This window comes from Xenopus tropicalis, chromosome 3, assembly GCF_000004195.4.
Source record: "Xenopus tropicalis strain Nigerian chromosome 3, UCB_Xtro_10.0, whole genome shotgun sequence".
NCBI classification, from domain to species: Eukaryota; Metazoa; Chordata; class Amphibia; order Anura; family Pipidae; genus Xenopus; species Xenopus tropicalis.
In genome coordinates this window covers 36488682-36508422 of record NC_030679.2, presented here as the reverse complement: position 1 = coordinate 36508422, position 19741 = coordinate 36488682, and the positions used below count along the sequence as shown (strand labels likewise).

The window sequence follows — 19741 nt, the reverse complement described above, 5'->3', positions numbered from 1 at the left end:
CCCTGCAAACACCCTATTTGTTTAGGACACAAGACGGCAGATTGGGTTTGTAAACCTTTTGCATCCACAAGTCATCTACTCTCAAGAAATGTGTGTGTGTTTTAGTGATGGGGCTATAGTGGGGGCCACCTACTTGTTCATGTCAACAGGCCCAAAGCAGGATGCCTGGCACTGCCACAGGTTTAATTGCTTATTGATACACACATGCAGAACAGCAATGAAACTGTATTGTTGAGAAGGACAAAGATAACGTTATTCACATAGCTGTAATTTTCCCTAGTGCAGGATAATAACAAGCCTCTTTTGATCATTTTGCCAGAACATTACTTCCCTGTAATTTGCCACTTATTATATCTAATTGGGCAGAAGATGAGTGGGCTGTGCAGAGTGAAAGTTGCAACTAAGCTGGAACTGACTGCAAAGTTAAAGTCACGCTTTGTAATTATTATGACACATGAAATCACCGGTGCTGACATGAATTATTTTTCTAGTGCCACGGCATTTCTCTGTTACCTATTAAGGCAATATTCATGTTTAAGAACAAAAAAGTTAACTGTCCTTTACTTTCATAAAGTAAACATGTTGTATGGCACATTGAAACTGACCATTCTCATGATGTCAGCAAAGTAATTATTTATTAAATGTATTTATTATATGATGTTTGAGAAATATGGTGCACAATCATATATAATCTTGAATAACCAGAAATAAATTTAGCATTCATGAGGCTTTATAAATAGTAAAAGATAAGGCTTATTGAAAAGAAGTTTAGGGCTCTGGCACACGGGGAGATTAGTCGCCCGCGACAAATCTCCCTGTTCGCGGGCGACTAATCTCCCCGAGTTGCCATCAGTTGCCATCCCACCGGCGACAATGTAAGTCGCCGGTGGGATGGCACACAGGGCGGCGCGATTTCGGCAAATCGCCGAAAATGCCTCACGAGGCAATGTCGGTGATTTGCCGAAATCGTCTGTGCAGCGTGTGCCATCCCACCGGTGACTTACATTGTCGCCGGTGGGATGGCAATTCGGGGAGATTAGTCGCCCGCGAACAGGGAGATTTGTCGCGGGCGACTAATCTCCCCGTGTTCCAGAGCCCTTAAAGGCAAAGGCAAGTCAACAATCACAGGAAGGTGCCAAAAGTTATGCACCCCCAGTGATTGTATTTACTTACCTGATACCCAGGGTCTGTGCTCTGGGAAGCAAAAGAACGGGATCACAGCACCTTCAATGGCGCCCGATCAAAATCTTTTAACCTGGCTGATCGGCGAGTCGACCAATATTCGCAGCCTTTTGCGATATTGTTCGGCACGTCAAGCTGCCATACACGCACCATCTTAAGCCAAAGCTTATTAGCACAGCATTTGCATCTTGCAGTGCTGTAACCAGCTTTTCAGCCTGTCACTTATAAAGCAATTTTAGCATCATACAAAAGCAGTTTATGTAGAGCAGAATAGATGCGCATAATTGGGTATGAATGATATTAGAAGGTAGATATTGTCATCTCACTAGAATGCTGCCTATGACCAGTAAGGGTTTTGAACAATGGTTAATGTGTTGGCAAGTGTGCAGCTTCAGGATCTCACCCCATAAAAATGTGCCATCTTAGGAGATGAAATTAAGCTCTGCACCCATCCGTATTGGCCCCTGGCAGCTTTTCTGAAGAAGAAATAATAAACCTCACCTTATCACACACTGTGCAAACTCTGTTTTCAGAATTAGCCATGAAGATCAAAGCCGCATTACTTAACAGCCATGATAAGATTACGAGAATCTAAGTAGACTTATAAAACTTTTGTTGTTTCTGAATGACCTAAGTGTTAGTTAAAATTGAGTATTGTGCAGTGATTTTTTTTCCATATCTTTATAAGACGGGGAGGCATATCTGTTTTATTTTTGCATAGTTTTATGAAACACAGATTTACATAAATTTTGGAAAAGTAATAGTTAACTTTTAACTTTCTTGCATAGTGGATTTTTTTCCACCAGTTTTAGACTGTTATGGATAGAATACTCTGGTATAAAATAGTTAGAATGATAGCCATAAATCAGAGAATGTAAATGTTGGAACAGAAAGGAAGCTAAAACTATTAAGTTTTAGCTTCCTTTCTGTTCCAACATTTAAATTCTCTGATTTATGGCTATCATTCTAGCTATTTTATACCAGAGTATTCTATCCATAACAGTCTAAAACTCGTAGTTTACAGCACTGTAAGATTATTAAGACTAATTAGCAGAGTGAGTGCAAAAGAAAGCATTGCTGACGCTGCATATAATAAAGCACACAACCATGTAATCTCCAGCAACAAACATTGGCAGTAGAGTGGGTCACGCTGAAGAGCTCAGTTACTTTTATTATAGCGCTGTTATAGGCTAAACAGTATAGGTTTCCATGGGTATTCAGCCACACCCAAGCCTACATCTGTGTCATACCAACGTGTCATACCAAGAGCTGGCACTGTTGGAGTAGTGGAAACATATTCTCTGAAGTAATGAATTGGGCTACATCATCTTTCTGTACGATGGACGAGTCTGGCTTTAGCAGATGCCAGAAATACATTACCTGCCTGGAAGCCAACTGTGTTTGGTGGATGAGGAATAATAGTCTAGGGTTGTTTTTCATAATCTGGCCTATGGCCCATAGTTTATCCTAACATTTTTGGGAAGGCCTTGTGATACTACCCCATTGCACAAAACTGAGATGTTTGTTACTTGACTGGCTTTCAAACACCAATTTGCACATTGTGGGATTTATTGGAGCAGAAATGCAATCCAATCCTGATCAGCAAACATCAGAACCAAACTTTATAACAATTTTGTGGATGAATCCCTCCAGTGAAGTTCCAGCACTACAGGACAAAATATATAAAAATTAGAGATTAGAGCTCACCAAAGGAAATTTTACCCACTTTCTATTCATTCCTATGGGATTTTTAAAAGTGTATTTAAAAATAGGTGAAAGTTAAAGTTCTCTCATTGATTCCATAGGAATGAACAGAAAGTGGGTGAATCTTTAAGTCAGGGGTAGGGAACCTATGGCTCGGGAGCCAGATGTGGCTCTTTTGATGGCTGCATCTGGCTCGCTGCCAAATCTTTAATAAAAAAAAAAATAACGGGAGGCGTGGCCTACGCTCGGCGGATAGAAGAATTGTTCTAAGCCTTAGAAAACATCTTCTATCCACCGAGCACAGGCCACGCCCTCCTCGGCATAGCATCCGCATCCTTGGCACCCACCCTACCTTGTCCCTGCACTTGGGGGATAGAAGACGTGTTCTAAGGCTTAGAATATGTCTTCTATCCGCTGAGCGCAGGCCACGCCCTCCTCCGCATCGCATCCGCATCTGGAATCCTTGGCACCCACCCTACCTTGCCCCTGCGCTCGGCGGATAGAAGACGTGTTCTGAGCCTTAGAATATGTCTTCTATCCGCCGAGCGCAGGCCACGCCCTCCTCCGCATCGCATCCGCATCTGGAATCCTTGGCACCCACCCTACCTTGCCCCTGCGCTCGGCGGATAGAAGACGTGTTCTAAGCGTTAGAATATGTCTTCTATCCACCGAGCGCAGGCCATGCCCTCCTCTGCATCGCATCCGGCATCCTTGGGACCCACCCTCCCATCCGGCATCCTTGGGACCCACCCTCCCTTGCCCCGCAGCATCCGCGGCCAAACATATTGTATGGCTCTCACAGAATTACATTTTAAAATATGTGGTGTTTATGGCTCTTTCAGCCAAAAAGGTTCCCGACCCCTGCTTTAAGTGTTGGGCTGTAATTACTCATTTTGCTAAATCTGACTGCTAGTGTGGAAAATGCATTAAAGCAAAGGGAGTGCAGCAAAGGGTAGGACCAATGCCTTATTAATAAAGATAAATTGGGAGTGAGATGCTGGACAGGCAGGTGTCCAAACTCCTTTTGCCATGTGTCTCCAAGTTTGTCAAGTATATTTTACTGTGCAGTGAATAATATTTCACTGTGCAGTGAATAAGGCTGATGCCACACTTAGGGGCACATTTACGAATCCACGAACGTCCGAAAAGCGTCCGAATGCGTTTTTTTCGTAATGATCGGTATTTTGCGACTTTTTCACGAATTGTCGCAATTTTTAGAGCGCTCAATACGAAAAAGTCGCGACAATTCAAGAAAGTCAGAATGGCTATGAAAAAGTCGCGACAATTCACGAAAGTCATAATGGCTATGAAAAAGTTGCGACAATTCACGAAAGTCATAATGGCTATGAAAAAGTCGCGACAATTCACGAAAGTCATAATGGCTATGAAAAAGTCGCGACAATTCACGAAAGTCATAATGGCTATGAAAAAGTCGCGACAATTCGCGCAAGTCGTAAAGGTTACGAAAAAGTCGCGACAATTTACGAAAAAGTCATAACGGCGACGAAAAAAACGCAAAAAATACGAAAAAGTCGCAAAATGTTCGTTTTCCAATCCAAATTTTTCTCATTCGGATTCGTGGATTAGTAAATCAGCCGAAAATAGCGCCATACGCTCCTTCCTGTGCCTGCACCTGAATGAATGTAATATGCTCGGGTGCAGGAACATGCAGCCGATATCTGCCAAAGATGTGAAGTCGCATTTTTTGGTGGATATCGGCTACATGTGCCTGTACCCAAGCGTATTTCATTCATTTGGGTGCAGGCACAAAGTAGGCTATAGTTACAGTAGTGGGGTGTATTCACATCAAGCGGTTTATCAGCTTGCCGAGAATTAGCCTAATATGTTTTTTTTAGGCATAATCTCACCAACCCACAACCACTATTAATCAATGTCATCACAGCTGTGAGAAATTAAACCGTATATAAAGTGCAATGCTATAGTCCCCTCTTATAGACTGGATGTAAATGGGTAACAATCCACATTCTAAATGGAGATATCTTTACAGTTTTTCTTTGGGATTAGCTTCCAGAATTCCTTGTGTTTATTTGCTTATGTATTAGGTGGTCTCCTCAACCCTTTTGATTTGTCTGTGTATCCACACCCCTGGCTCTACCTTAGCTGATCTTAAAACCCTGCCCTGTATTAATAAGCCCCAAGTAGGGCAAAACCAGTTTGTAGTTGGGAATCTGATCAGCCTCTAGGATTTTCTTGGAGCTCTTTGGGATTAGTTCCCAAAGTTCCTTGTGTTTATTCACACATAGGTTGAATGTGGACATTGATTTTCTGTAATTAAGCCCAATTTTAGCATCTGAATTCTCTTGCTAACTCTTATTTTTAACGGGGCAGGGGCTTTAATAGCAATCTGTGTTGAAGCATGATGTTCTACAGAAGGCTTACAGAGGCAGTAATGGTATTAATCATGTTGCATAAAAGTAGATAGCATTTAGTTTAGTCTGTGTAAATGTTTCATAATAGCTCATAAATCACCACCCTCCTGTTTGGAGTGTAAATCTGGCAGATATATGGGGGCGCATGACTGCAGAGAGTCTTCGAATTCTGAGTGGCAGCAGCCAGTGTCTCAGTGTTTTACTGCAAAGGGAATTACCCGAATCCTGGGGATTATTTAAATAACCACAGTGGTGCCCCTATCCATCAGTGACTTACAGGTTTTATCCCTACCCATATTTCTTTTATGCAAAACACATGGTAACTACCACACATATTTCAAATTGCCTGCCATATTGGTTATTTTTCATCAGGAACACTACATTATGTATGGTACTTATAAAAGAGTTGGGAGGGAAACTCTAATTTACTGTTCAGTCTGCCCTTCTGAAGGCTCAGATGTTTGTGCCAAATTCCAAATATTGCAGATTCTTTATTCAAATATGGACACCCATCATACCTGTCAAAATGCAGCTTCAGTTATAAACACTGAATATTTGAAGATTTCTGCTCTATAATAGCAAAATATATCTTACAGAATATGGAGTGAATTTACAACCCAGCATGTGCATAATCATTCAAGAATTTGTAAGTCTTTTGCCATAGAGCCAATACATGAAGCACAGAGCTATTAAGTGAAATTCCCTGTCCAGTGTGACAGTCCAGTAGCTTACCCATTGCTGACTTGCCGAATAGTTTGCCTGCATTTGTCTTTGTTTCTCTTTGTATGTGTTCTGGGAACAGATCACTAAAATAGCCTAATTACTTTGCTGCTTCTTGGGCAGTACCCAAGTAAGTGGCACAGCCGCTTGAAATTCCCAAAAGAGATTTGTTGCTTTCAAGGAATTAAAATAAACACAATGCCTCTGTGTTTCCCTTGGCCTGCTTTCTGCTATGTTTTCTTCTATTTTCATCTATTTTCTGCAGGGTATGTGTATGTGGGAGGTTTATGCACACTCATGCTGTTTTTCTTCTGTCTACAGAAAAACAAGTATGTCAGAAGCACATTAGCATTGAAAAGCAAAGCTGATCTATTCTATTTTCAAAACTTAAAGGGGTTTTATTAAGAATCAACTGCCTAGAAATGTTATTTTACCATTCTTGGCAATTCTTTAGAATTATCCTGAATGCTTATGTTGTTTTGTGACTTGCATAACAGTGCACTAACAATAATATATCAGATGGTGTTAAGGGAAAACAAGTACAAACCAAGGAATGGCACTGTGCCATAGCACTTCATGATATGTTGTTGTATGTCTTATGTTGTTCTGTGACTTGGGTGCTGTTAAAGGTTACTTGGGTGCCTACTGCCTAGGGTAAAAAAAGCAAAAAACCAAGCTCGGGGGTAAGAGAACAAAATAATAACATAGTGTTTATGGTATGTCGTATTGTACACATGACCCACTCCAGAAAAGTCATATGCCTAGTGCTGGGATCAATCCTGACTTGAATCTTCTTTATTTATTTATTCATTTAATTCTCTGGAAAGTATTCCAGATTGGTGGTGGATTGTAGCAAACCCCATTAATATGAATGACTTTGGCAAAAATAACATTACTGCTAGTTATACACTAATTGGAATTCTGTTGGGGGCCTCCTTAGTTGAAAAGCATGTAGGGGGTTATGTAATAAAAGGCTCTAAGTCAGCCCAGGGAGCAGTAACTCATAGCAACCAATCAGCATGTAGCATTTACTGGTCACCTGTTTAAAAACAAACTTGGTTGCTATGGGTTACTGCTCCTTAGTGCCTTTTATTACATATGGGGGTTAGAAGTCAATGTGGACAACAGAATGTGCAACAGTAGGCAATGTCAGGCAGCGACTACTAAAGCAAATAAAGTACTGTCTTGCATAAAAAGGGCATTGACTGTAGGGATGAAAATATAATTTAGCCTCTTTGAGTGCAGAGACTGCAACTAAACTAGTAAAAGGAATGGAACAATTCAACTATAAGGAAAGACTGTCAAAGTTAGGGTTGTTTTCCTTTGTAGGAAGGGCGCTGCTAGGGGAGGAGGGGACATGCTAACTTACGAATATGTTACAAGCAATATTCCCTCTAATTTCTTCTTTCCCTCTAATTTCCATGGAAGGTCAACTATATAACTATCAGCTAAAGCTTTGCATTCCTTTAATTAGCAGCTAAATGTATGTTCTTAGAACTTTTTCCAAGCATTTTTGTGAATGTTCTCATCAAGTTATGGTAAATAGGTCCTACAGTATGATTATGTATATTCTCTTGCTTTGGAAACAGGATCTCACTTGGTCCTGAACTTCCTATCAAACTGTAGTATGTATAGTAAGCTTCAAAGAATCACCATACATGTCCTCCAAATGGACTGAGCTTTATGTGTGGGTCTGGGCTTCTACTATTAGCCAATTAGTCAACATAGTATCTACACAAGCACCAGTGCCAGTACCTTTAATAGAATACAGGGTTACAAGGTTATATCATGAAGTCCTATGGCACAGTGCCATTCCTTGGTTTGTACTTGTTTTCCCTTAACACCATCTGATATATTATTGTTAGTGCACTGTTACTTCGTTCTTTCCTGCATAGAGCCATGGTAAATGAATACATAACTGGCTCCAGCACAATGTGAACATTAATATAAATCTTTGTTCATTCTAAGTTTTATTGCTGCCTTATAAGAGTCCAAATTTAGATCCTTGAGATTTCTTCAGAGAAAAAAAATTTATAGGCATTTTTCAGCTAAACAGCATTTTTCAATGAAAACCACATTAGGGCCCCTTGTGTTTAAATGTAAAGGCTTAAGGTATAATGTGTTTAATAAGTCCAACTGTTATTGGCCAGGAAAATGGCTACATATGTTTTCATTGTTCCTGTCTTCATCTGCTTTTTACACCACTCACCTATTGTTCTTTTTCCTGTACAGATTAACCCTGGGAGCAAGGCGGAATTGGCTAACCTGTATCCAGGAGATGTTATCCTGGAAATCAATGGGGAGAACACGGAGAACATGAATCACCTAGTTGCTCAAAACAAGATTAAGGCCTGCACAGATCAACTGATGCTTTCCATAAACAGGTCGGTGTCTTTTGTGAGAAATTTCACAGGTATCGTTGTGCTTTGTGCTGCTGTGCTCTTTCTGCACAAAGCCAGACAATGGGGACTGGTTTTGTTACTGTGCGATTTACTCTCTTTCATTTAATTGGCTAGCAGTTTCAGGCAATTGCCTTAACAGGTAATAATGGGCAATTGGGCACCACCTCCTAAGCTATCTAAAATTACAGATGCCATCCACTTTGTAACCATTAGAACCTACCACTTTTTAAATAGGGAATTTGTTATTTTTTGTTACCTAACTTGCAATGTTAAGGAAGATGCATTGGACCTTTTACCCTGTGCAGTATGCATGGCTTTTTCCAGGGCTTTTTGAGGAGGACATCTTCTTCTTCTTAAAACGGCAGTGGCTATTTTGGCAGGGAATTGTTTTGAGGAGCACTTAATGCTTTGCTGAAATACATTAGTGTCACAAGCAAGGTAAATGGTAGTAGCAAACTAATACATTTCATCCACCGGGAGATGAGTGAAGAGAACAAGGATAATAGAAACAGAATTAATGAATACTTCCCACCGAGAAACATTCCAGGACAAAGATAATGAGGGCTGGTTGTCATTATATAAATGATAGAGATTGAGTGGAAAGCAGTTCGCTAAATTACTGGTTTCTCTCGAGAGGCTTAAACAAAATACAGACAGAGCAAGAGAAATTCTTAAAAAAGGAGTTCCGATAAATCCAGTATAGTTAGGATTAAATGTGTATAACTGCTGGTTACTGCTGTAAATTATAGAGAACTTCCTGTATGTAGATAATCAGTGTTGTTATACAAGTGGCTAAATTTAGAACATGCACTGCCAATGCAAAGAGCGAATGAAAAGGTAAGGAAGGCATTCCTGTTGTACAATAACTTTTCCATTCTTCTAGTGTTGATATGTCTCTTGATTCACAGATACATCAGCTCCTACAGTATGTCTCTTGATTCATGGATGGGAATATTTTGCTATGTTTTGACCTCAGACTCAAAAGTGGTACAAGCCATAAGTGATGGCGATAATGTTTTCAAAACTCAGACCTGGGATCTTATGACGTCTGTCTGTAACAAGGACGATAAATGCAAATAAAGAACATTACCAATAATGATTGAAACTAACTTCAGATAAGACCAAACCAAGAAACCTTGGTCTTGTATCTTGATCTGGATAATCTCATGTTTTATTACTTTTTGTATTCCATTGCTGCAAGGATCTCCAGCACAGCTCTCTAGCACTACTATTCTAAGATTATGGTAGAATACTGAGAGTTGTAGTCTAACTGGACAGCAGTGCTTTGGCTTTTTGAATAGTTTTTTAGGGTATATAATTTTGGAGCACTCCAAGCACTATAGCCAACTATTTTCAGCAGTGGTGTAACTTTCCAGTTCAGTAAACAAAATAAGCATTAAAAAAGAAGCCCAGCACACACCTAATAATCAGTGTTGTCTTAGTGTTTATTGCGCCATATCAGGAAACAAGAATGATTTTGGGGTAAATGTATTAAAGGTTTTCACAAACACAAGACCCACCAGTTAAAATTGTTAACTGGGGGTTTGGATAATCAAATGGGAGGTTACAGACTGATTGCAAAATTAAGGTAACATTTGGTGTGACCTAATAGGGCCCTTTCATATACTGTTGATGGCATAATGCACTCTTAATATGGTTTAATAACTTTAAGATGTCAAGGCCAGTTGGTTTAGAAACTTGGCAAGTATGCTTATAGTACCATGCTTGAGGATTGGTGTTAGTATTTACACTTACTTATCACTGAGCCTGAAAAGCATGGCTGCCGTTTCTAATTTTTCACTGAAATGATAGTTGCATCTATTTTGTTTACTTACAAGTCACAATGGTTGTCAATACTGTGCTGTATCCTGTATGTGATGTGATAGTACTCTAAATATTGGGTTAATCATTTCATCATGAGCACATGTGTACTGGCACTGCAGGTTTACTTTGCATCTCTCAGTCTTATACCATGAGTATAGAACTGGCCAAGCTAGGAAAACGGGAGAAACATGTGGGTGCCATGCTGGAGGTGTGAGTACCTACGTTTATCCATGTTAGTAAAAGAGCCAACATAGCGTAGTATTACTGCTTTCTAGAACTGTACTGAACTTTTTGAAATGTTACTAATGAGTGAGTATGTGAATATATTATACATGTAGAGTAGAGCTGTTTATGTGTGATATATAAGCTCTCTGTCTTTCATGGTCTATTGCTTCTTTTTCAGATCTCAGCTCTGCCTCTAAGGCTAATTATACAGAGAACTTCAGATCTATGATGCTGTTTGTTTAGCCAAGCAACCTGGCATGATATGAGAGAAATTTCTTTTTAATGGGAATCTATTTATGTGTTATTTTTTGTTTACCATAGTGCTAGGCAATGACTTTTGTATTCTGCGAGTTTGACAGGTTGATTCCTTTTCTTTTTCACTATGTCTTTCTCTTTATTTAGTGCCCTTTTAGCAGCCATACACCTTGCCTATGGGAACTTATATTGTATCATACATATATGTGTAATGCAACTTTTTTCATGCATTTTAAAGGGATTCTGTCAAGAACATACAGATTTTTTGTATATTTAATTTTTAAATTTGATGTGGGGCTAGACATATTCTCCCAAGTGTCCCCAGCCATGTAACTTGTGTTCTAATAAACTTCAGTCACTCTGTACTGCTGTTCTGCAAGTTGGAGTGATGTTGTTTTATATAACCACACTGCCCATTTTAGTTCTTGGTCATGACTGGTTCCCCACCCTGTTTTTCAGCACAGCCTTTGTCTTTCTTGAGATGTTTTCTACACTTTGTGGAATTAGGCAAAATATGGACCATCTACACTGCGGCCTTTAGTGCAGTTTCCCAAAGACATGGACCAAGGGCGGGTTATACGCTCTCCTATCTGAAATTCATGGGCAGCTTTTTAATGGCATATCCATATTCTTTCCTACGAGAGCAGCTTGCCTTTAAAACCTAACTTTTGTAAAGGTTTTTTAGACTTCTGGCATTAATGATCAATAGGAAGGCTTAAAAACAAAGCTGACAGGGTTTTCTTTTTATGATGTATCAAATACAAATACAGATTAATAACCAAGAATAATATGTTTTCTGTAAAATTCATAGACAAAATTAGATTTAACTTTTTAAACAGTCTGTTTTCCCTATTTATTTGTTTAAGCACTCATGTAGAAATCCTCAGTATTCTAGGTTGTGGATGTGTGTCCGACTGCTCTGAAGGAATATATATTAAAGAGGTGCTCTCACAGGACCTATGTGGTGAAAACTATAAGTTTCATGGTGAAAGCTGATGTTTCCATTAGGTTACCAGTCAACATTCTTGCAGACACTTTGTTCAACTTCAGCATTATATCCAAAGAATCAATTTGACTTGTTGAACACTCATTGATTGTACTTCTGGGTGATTCTGTAGTTACTTTTTATGAACCTTACAGTTTGCTATGCATCTATTTTGGAACTTAACATAAAGAGCAATAGAACATGTACAAATAATCCTCTATGCCTAATTTGATTTTTCATAAACAAGCAATATATACTGACAGACATTAACATTGTCATCCATGAATAAAGGTTTGTTCAGCTCACATGATTCAACAAGTGAACCATCCCCCTTTACACCACTTACCATATTAAAGCAATTAGCCTAATTGCTTTAAAATGTTCCATCTACGCAGCAAATAGAACTGGAAGGGAGTTCTGGCCTTTTGACAAAAGACTTCTTTATCTTGGAGGAAAAACATAATATATATATTATATGTAGTTGTGTTTCTATGTAACAAACATGTTTTTTACTCAAAGATATGTATAGATAGAAAGAACATATTAATAACTGGTTGGTTGCTGACAGTCCATAGAACCATAAAAATCTCTTCATTTTAGCTACAAGAACATTGTAATCTCATTCACTTTGAAAGGACCCCTGATTAAATGCCAAGTTAACCATCTCTCTTCATTTTAAAGTACAGGTATTGGACCCCTTATCCGGAAACCCATTATCCAGAAATGTTCCTTTTTCTCTGTAATAATAAAACAATACCTTGTACTTGATCCCAACTAAGATATAATTAATCCTTATTGGAAGCAAAACACTCCTATTGGGTTTATTTAATGTTTAAGGGCCGTGGCTTCTCAAGGCATTTCGGGAAATCGCGGCACCGCATATGCCATCCCACCAGCGATTTACATTCAAGCTGGTGTGATGGCATATCCGGGAGATTAGCTGCCCGCGACAAGGGAGATTTGTCGCGGGCAACTAATCTCCCCAGCTGCCACGGCCCATAATAATCTTTAGTTGACTTAAGATAAGAAATCCAAGGTAAGAAATCCAAATTACGGAAAGACCCCTCCCAAGCATTCTGGATAATGGGTCTCATACCCATACTTGAAACAGCCCTCTTATAGCCTTAAAATAAAATTGCCTGTCAGGTGATCACCTAAAAAAACAAAACTGAGATTTAGTAGGTGATTTTAGTAGGTGACTTATTAGTTTACAGTTTACATTGCTCATTTATCTTATATGGATGATAAACCTAATGAAACATACACTTTCCCACATTTCTTTAACATGAAATGCAAAATCCATTGTAATCCTGCATATGTTTGGAAATTTGCTAAATTGAACTGTTCCTTGTGTAATTAAAGGTGCAGTGTTTGCCCAGATTTAGTGACCCATAGCAAGCAATAAGGTGTTTGCTTTCAAGCAGGTGACCAGTAAATGCTACCTGCTGATTGGTTGCTATAGGTGAATAGGCCCATAACTGCACCTTATATTACATAATCCCCATACGTTTTTTTAATTTAACATGGGTTTACAAATGTTTGTACTTAACCTACTGTACACTGAATGGACTTCTAAAGCTTTTAAAGGGCCGTTCAGCATTTTCCTAAATAGAATAATATCTTTCTTTTGACACTTTCATTTTTTATTACTGATTCGCAGAATTTGTGTTTTTCCAGCACTGCATTTACCAACTGGGCACATATCCAGTTCATAGCTGTGATAGGCTCCACTCCCATGATCTCTCATGACCTACAGTAATGATTCTGTCATATTCTCAGCAATGTCAGTCACATTAATGCCACAAACAGAGCAACAAAGAACACTCCCAGTTCATGCTGTCAAAAACAGGATAAAGTAGCACTGTAAATATGCTATTAAGACAAGGAGGTACTGTACTGTGTAGACAGCGAGGAGTTGGCATTACTAGTCAGTAAGGGATTTTATTCTGTTGATACGTTAGTCCAGGGGTCGGGAACCTTTTTGGCTGAGAGAGCCATAAACACCACATATTTTAAAATGTAATTCTGTGAGAGCCATACAATATGTTTGGCCGCGGATGCTGCGGGGCAAGGGAGGGTGGGTCCCAAGGATGCCGGATGCGATGCAGAGGAGGGCATGGCCTGCGCTCGGTGGATAGAAGACATATTCTAAGGCTTAGAACACGTCTTCTATCCGCCGAGCGCAGGGGCAAGGTAGGGTGGGTGCCAAGGATGCCAGATGCGGATGCGATGCGGAGGAGGGCGTGGCCTGCGCTCAGCGGATAGAAGACATTCTAAGGATCCGCCGAGCGCAGGGGCAAGGTAGGGTGGGTGCCAAGGATTCCAGATGCGGATGCGATGCGGAGGAGGGCGTGGCCTGCGCTCGGCGGATAGAAGACATATTCTAAGCCTTAGAACACGTCTTCTATCCCCCAAGTGCAGGGACAAGGTAGGGTGGGTGCCAAGGATGCGGATGCTATGCCGAGGAGGGAGTGGCCTGTGCTCGGTGGATAGAAGATGTTTTCTAAGGCTTAGAACAATTCTTCTATCCGCCGAGCGTAGGCCATGCCTCCCGTTATTTTTTTTTTTATTAAAGATTTGGCAGCGAGCCAGATGCAGCCATCAAAAGAGCCACATCTGGCTCCCGAGCCATAGGTTCCCTACCCCTGCGTTAGTCCGTCTACAGCCAACACAAAGGCTTGTGGTGTTTATGCATTATAGAGGGGCAAGGACCTAATAAGCTAGTGTAACAACCTGACGCCAGGCTCCCTGCAAAAAAAAAACATCAGAGGGGCCTTGCCCGCACTTACCCGGCTCTTCATCCAGCTACCCGCCATTGGTCCCTCCGTTGTAAGTAATGTTTATTTTGCCTGACTAGCACAACACAAAAGAATTTGGAAATATTTATTCAGGTAACAGGTCCCCCCATGACAGATCACAGGCAGAACCTGATGCACAGAGGCATAGAAGGGGACACAGAAAGCAGTACTGGGCTGTAGATAGGTTGCTCTTTTCCTCTGTCTGTAAGGGCATCCACAAAATGTTTGGGACCCTGCAGAGTGATCTACAGACAGACTACTCATTTAATAAGGCACCTGCATATTCATCAGACCTCTTCACCATCCCTGTACCCAAAGGCACCCTCAAGAGGACAGAGGCATCATGGGGGCAATTTAACAACAACCGCAACATTTGCTTCAGGTTTACTAACCCAGAGCAACCTCAGACCAGTAAGGGCAAAGACACACAAAGCTACTTAGTAGAAGCTACTGGTCATGGCTACTAAACGCCAGATAATACCCTGCCATGGGCAATACTGAGAATTGTATCTGCTAAAACATTCGTAGAGACAGTGATCAGCATTGTCAATTTTTGTAGCTGTGACAAGTAGCTGCTACTAGTAGCTCCGTGTATCTTCACCCTAAATGTCATCTACCAATATTTTGATATTGGCTACTAGAACTGGAGAAACTTATTATTTATTATCTGTTATTTATATAGCATTGACACACTGATGCAGCACCAAAGATTATACATTATTCACATCAGTTCCTACCCCTGCAGAGCTTAATCTGGCCATACGCAGGCAGATATAAGATGCCAAAGTCCTTCAGACCAATTTGGCAGTTTATCTGTGTCACAACCTCAGGGCCGTGAGTTCCCAGACATAGGGCAGGACCCAAAGAGCAAACAGTTGGTATCACAGGATGAGGCGTTTATTGGAGAAATGGCAAGTAGCCATCAGCAGGTTCCCATAAGCCAGTAGGTGGTAGCCAGCCTGTTCCTTAGGGAGTAGGGAAATACACACAGTTGGGGGGAATCTTCTTGCCGCAGCTAAGGTAGATTCCAGGGGAACACAGGGGAGGGGGTCCTGCCGTAGCTAAGGTTACACCCCAGACAAAAGGCTGCTTGGAACTCTTGGCAGCCACCTTTGTAGCCAGAAAGGGAGCAGCCCCTGTCGTAAAACCAAAACAGGATTTGGCTCCTTCTGCCAACCCAAAGGCAGCTTCCAGAGGGGCCAATCATAGCTAATCCCACTGGGCCTATGGGAAGCCCCCTAGGGAGCATGCCCAGTTCAGTCTTTTGCATTTACTAGACAGAGCACTGCTCTCACAAGGGGTAACTATGTGTATTGTGTCACTATGGGGTCTGGCTTTGTGTGCCCTCACAATAGGGGCAATTACATGGGGAGGGCCAGACAGAGCCGGCTGGCTACACACAATACACACCTAGATGAGATTAACCTACACAATGCATTTGCTACAACAGGTAGGAGGGGGGCAGGGGGTACATTTCAGCATAAACAGAAATATATAATAGTTTCATCCAACTTATACAGTTTGTTATGTCACAATCTGCCCCTGTAAAGGGAGCCCTGATGGGCCTCCCTGACTGATATCAGTTGTCAATTAGGCAGGTTCAATTTTTCCGTCGCTCTGACGGTTCCTATATGTGTAATTTGATCATTTGGCCCTAGGACCAGGTGTTCGAGTTATCTCCTCTCCGCTCATTTGGGGATCTTGCCAAACAAGCAAATCTTACCTGTGGATGGCAACCTCTAAGGTCCCAATCACATGTACACACAGGAGGGCCAGTTTTATTAGGAGCCAATTAACCTGCCCATATGTTTTTAAAGTCTGGAAGAAGACCCAAGCAGACACAAGGAGAGCAAGGCATTGGATCCCAGCATTGCAGGGCAGAAGTGTTACCCGCTGCTTTCCACCTTTTGATTACCGTTGTGTGCCTGCACAACAGTAAGGTTTAACTGTGTGGCAGCCACATCCATTCACTCCATTCAGTCCACTTACATTACTGACCCACAAAAACATTTAAAAATATCTAGCCCCCACAGTTCGCTTATTTGCATCCGTAGTCATAAGGTTCTGGGCAGCATTTCTCATTAGATGAATGATAATATACAAAATGGGTTTTGCGAAACCATTTAGCATTTAGTTTCTGTGCAGCAAAGCGTTGGAAGCTTGGACATTTTTTGGCACCAAGTGGAGGCCCTGATGTTCTCATTATAAGACTTTTTTACCGTGCTGTGAATAGAACTCCAAGCAGCCAATAAAAGCTTTCATGTTGTGCTTTGTCCCAGTCAGCACAGTGCTTGAGATTTTACAGGCATCAGCAAATTTAAAACATATCGGTTTTCAGTGAAGCGTAACCGACAGTTTAAATCACAAATACAGAATAACTTCTCAAACGTTGTAAACTTGTCCCTGAACCTCTTAGCTGATGCAGGGTCAGTCTCTCCATATATCTACAATGTTCTACTTAATCAAGTTTTATGAGAAACTTGCTGCTAAAAATGTCTCATTATACCTCAACTAAGGGTGGTGGTGTTTAGGTCCGTGTCCATATATCTACAATGTTCTACTTAATCAAGTTTTATGAGAAACTTGCTGCTAAAAATGTCTCATTATACCTCAACTAAGGGTGGTGGTGTTTAGGTCCGTGTTACTGTGTTGAAATATGTGGCTATTAAAAACTTTATATGAGCTGTTAATAATATCCCATATTAGGGGTTGTTGTAATTACTGACAAATCATAATACTGCGATAATATGGTAAGAAAAGGAAGATGGAGATAAGGTTATGCACAGTGAGTGCTTGATCCACTAATTTAGGGGTGTCCAACCTGTGGCCTTTGAAATGACTGTCTGTAGTCTCTAGCACTACTAAATATATGCCTGAAGATGTAATTCCAAAACATTTGGAAGGTCCTAAGTTGGACAGCCCTATACTAACCAGTTAACCATCACATCATAATGATAGTGCAGTTAATAAAACGTGTAAATGTTCGACAGAGTATATCAGAACTAGGTTTGGATTGGTTGCGTTGAGCGCACTATAAAAAATGTGATTAGTGTGGAAAGTCCTTGCAGCAAAGAATTCAAATTATTTCACTATAATGGAATAATGGAATTGTCAATCCTGGAATAGTTTCCTGGTCTATAACAAAACTATAATGCCCATAATCCCCTTAGGTATCCCAAAAGTTTTCAGAGATGACATTTGTGTTCATAACAAAATTTGTAAAACAAATGTTGCCTCCTAAGTATTATATTAAGAACCCATTTCATGAACTAGGTAATGGATTATGCACATTTATGGACAATTGCCGTATGGAACTTCATTTCGGTCGAACTTACATCCAATGTGTTTCACGTGCAATGTGACAAGCAAACATAATAAAATGAATCATAATAATGATTAATACATGTTAAGAAATTAATTTTAAAGGGATGATTTTTATGGCGTACTTTTTATTTCTAAATTACACTTTTTACATAGCAGATAATTCACTCTACCATTTAAAATTTTATTCTTGAAGCAACAAATGTATTTTTTTTGTTGTTGTAATATTGGTGTGTAGGCAGCCATCAGCTTTGAGCCTGATTCTGAGGGTTCAGAAGGAGCCAGCGCTACACATTAGAGCTGATTCGGATAAAATATTGTTTCTCCTACTCCCGTGTAACTGGAGGAGTCCCAAGCCAGACTTGGATTTCTTACTATTGAGTGCTATTCTGATATCTACTGGCATCCAAACACATCGCCTTTCACAACTCCAATCTGTTCTAAATGCTGCTGCCAGACTCATTCATCTATCTCACCGTTCCACATCTGTCACTCCCCTATGCATATTTCTTCACTGGCTTCCAATCTCCTCTAGAATCAAATTCAAATTACTAACTCTTACATATAAGGCCCTTACTAATGAAGCCCCTCCCTATATCTCAGCTCTAATCTCAAAATACACTCCCTCACACAACCTACCTATGTTCTGCCTCTAACCTTTGTCTCTCTTTTTCTCTAATAACTTCATCCCATTCCCAACTGCAAGGCTTTTCCCGGGTTTCTGCCCGTCTCTGGAACTCTCTGCCTTGGCCCACCAGACTCTCCCCTTCCTTCCAAACTTTCAACCGCTCCCTAATGACCCATCTGTTAAAGTGATACTGACACGAAAAAACAACTTTTCAAAATATGAATCTACATAAAAAGTTGCCTATAGGTCATGTTGATTATTTTTTGCTGCTAGGTTTGCTTTTGTAAGTAATTGTTACTTGAAATCCCAAAACCTGACTGTTTTGCCAACCTGACTGTCCCTTCTCAGCCTGACAGTTACAGCTTCTAATGCTAACGGCCCCCTGCTGGACAAATATGGCAGCCCCCTCATAGAGGAACATGGGGGATCAGATAGGGAATGTAAAAGCTTGGACAAATACTTTTATGGCAAAATTATAAATAGCATGCAAAGGCAATGTTATGACAATGTTATAAAAAAAGGTTTAATTTCTGGTGTCAGTATCACTTTAAGGGAAGGATATTCAATGTTTCTAAACTGATCAGACATTTATATATTTATCATGAGCATCAATCAGTATCCACATTCCTTTTGTTTCAGTGTACCCCTAACCCCTGTAATTAAGAATATGGCTAGCCCCATGTGAAATTTCTGTTTGTGTTTTTGAAAAACTGATTTCAATGCAGGATTCTGCTGTAAGAGTCTGCTGGGCTATGAGCCATGACCTGAAAGGTGGTGATGGGAGAGTATCAGCATTAAAAAGGTCTTCTGTTTAGCTTCCTATATTTAATCTAAGGTAGGAAACATATATCATCTTTTCACAACAAAACATGGGCTGTTTCTTGAAACAGTAATTGCGTGGGGGTGGTGACATGAATACCTATGATTGCAGTAATACCCATTTAGCTTTCCGACAGCAAACAAACAAGCAAGTCACGCAGAGGCTGAGGATACAATTTCACTGAAAAATATTTCCAGATTCGTTTCTCATTAAAGGAATTTAGCAAGTAAAGAAGCTTCCTGCTGCTCATGTCGGAGGTCTGAGTACAGGCTTTGCCGCACATTTTACACATCGGGAAGCAGACAGTACACTCAATGGAAGAAAAATACTTTTTCTTAATTTAAAATATTGCACAGATGGACTTTTAAAGTGGAACATTTTGCCTTTTTGTGCTGATCATTTATGTTGGGAAGATCAACCATCACATAATTTTTACACAAACGATACCCCAACATCCTATTTGGAAATCTCATTAAAGGGATAACAT

General features: G+C 40.3%; 1 protein-coding gene across 1 annotated transcript in view; it reads left to right on the top strand.

Moving 5' to 3' along the window:
- Positions 1-19741, top strand: part of pdlim4 (PDZ and LIM domain 4) — a 93111-nt gene that overhangs the window by 27911 nt on the left and 45459 nt on the right. Inside the window, 1 exon segment of the mRNA NM_203920.1 lies at positions 8229-8380. Coding sequence (NP_989251.1) covers positions 8229-8380 — 152 coding nt within the window.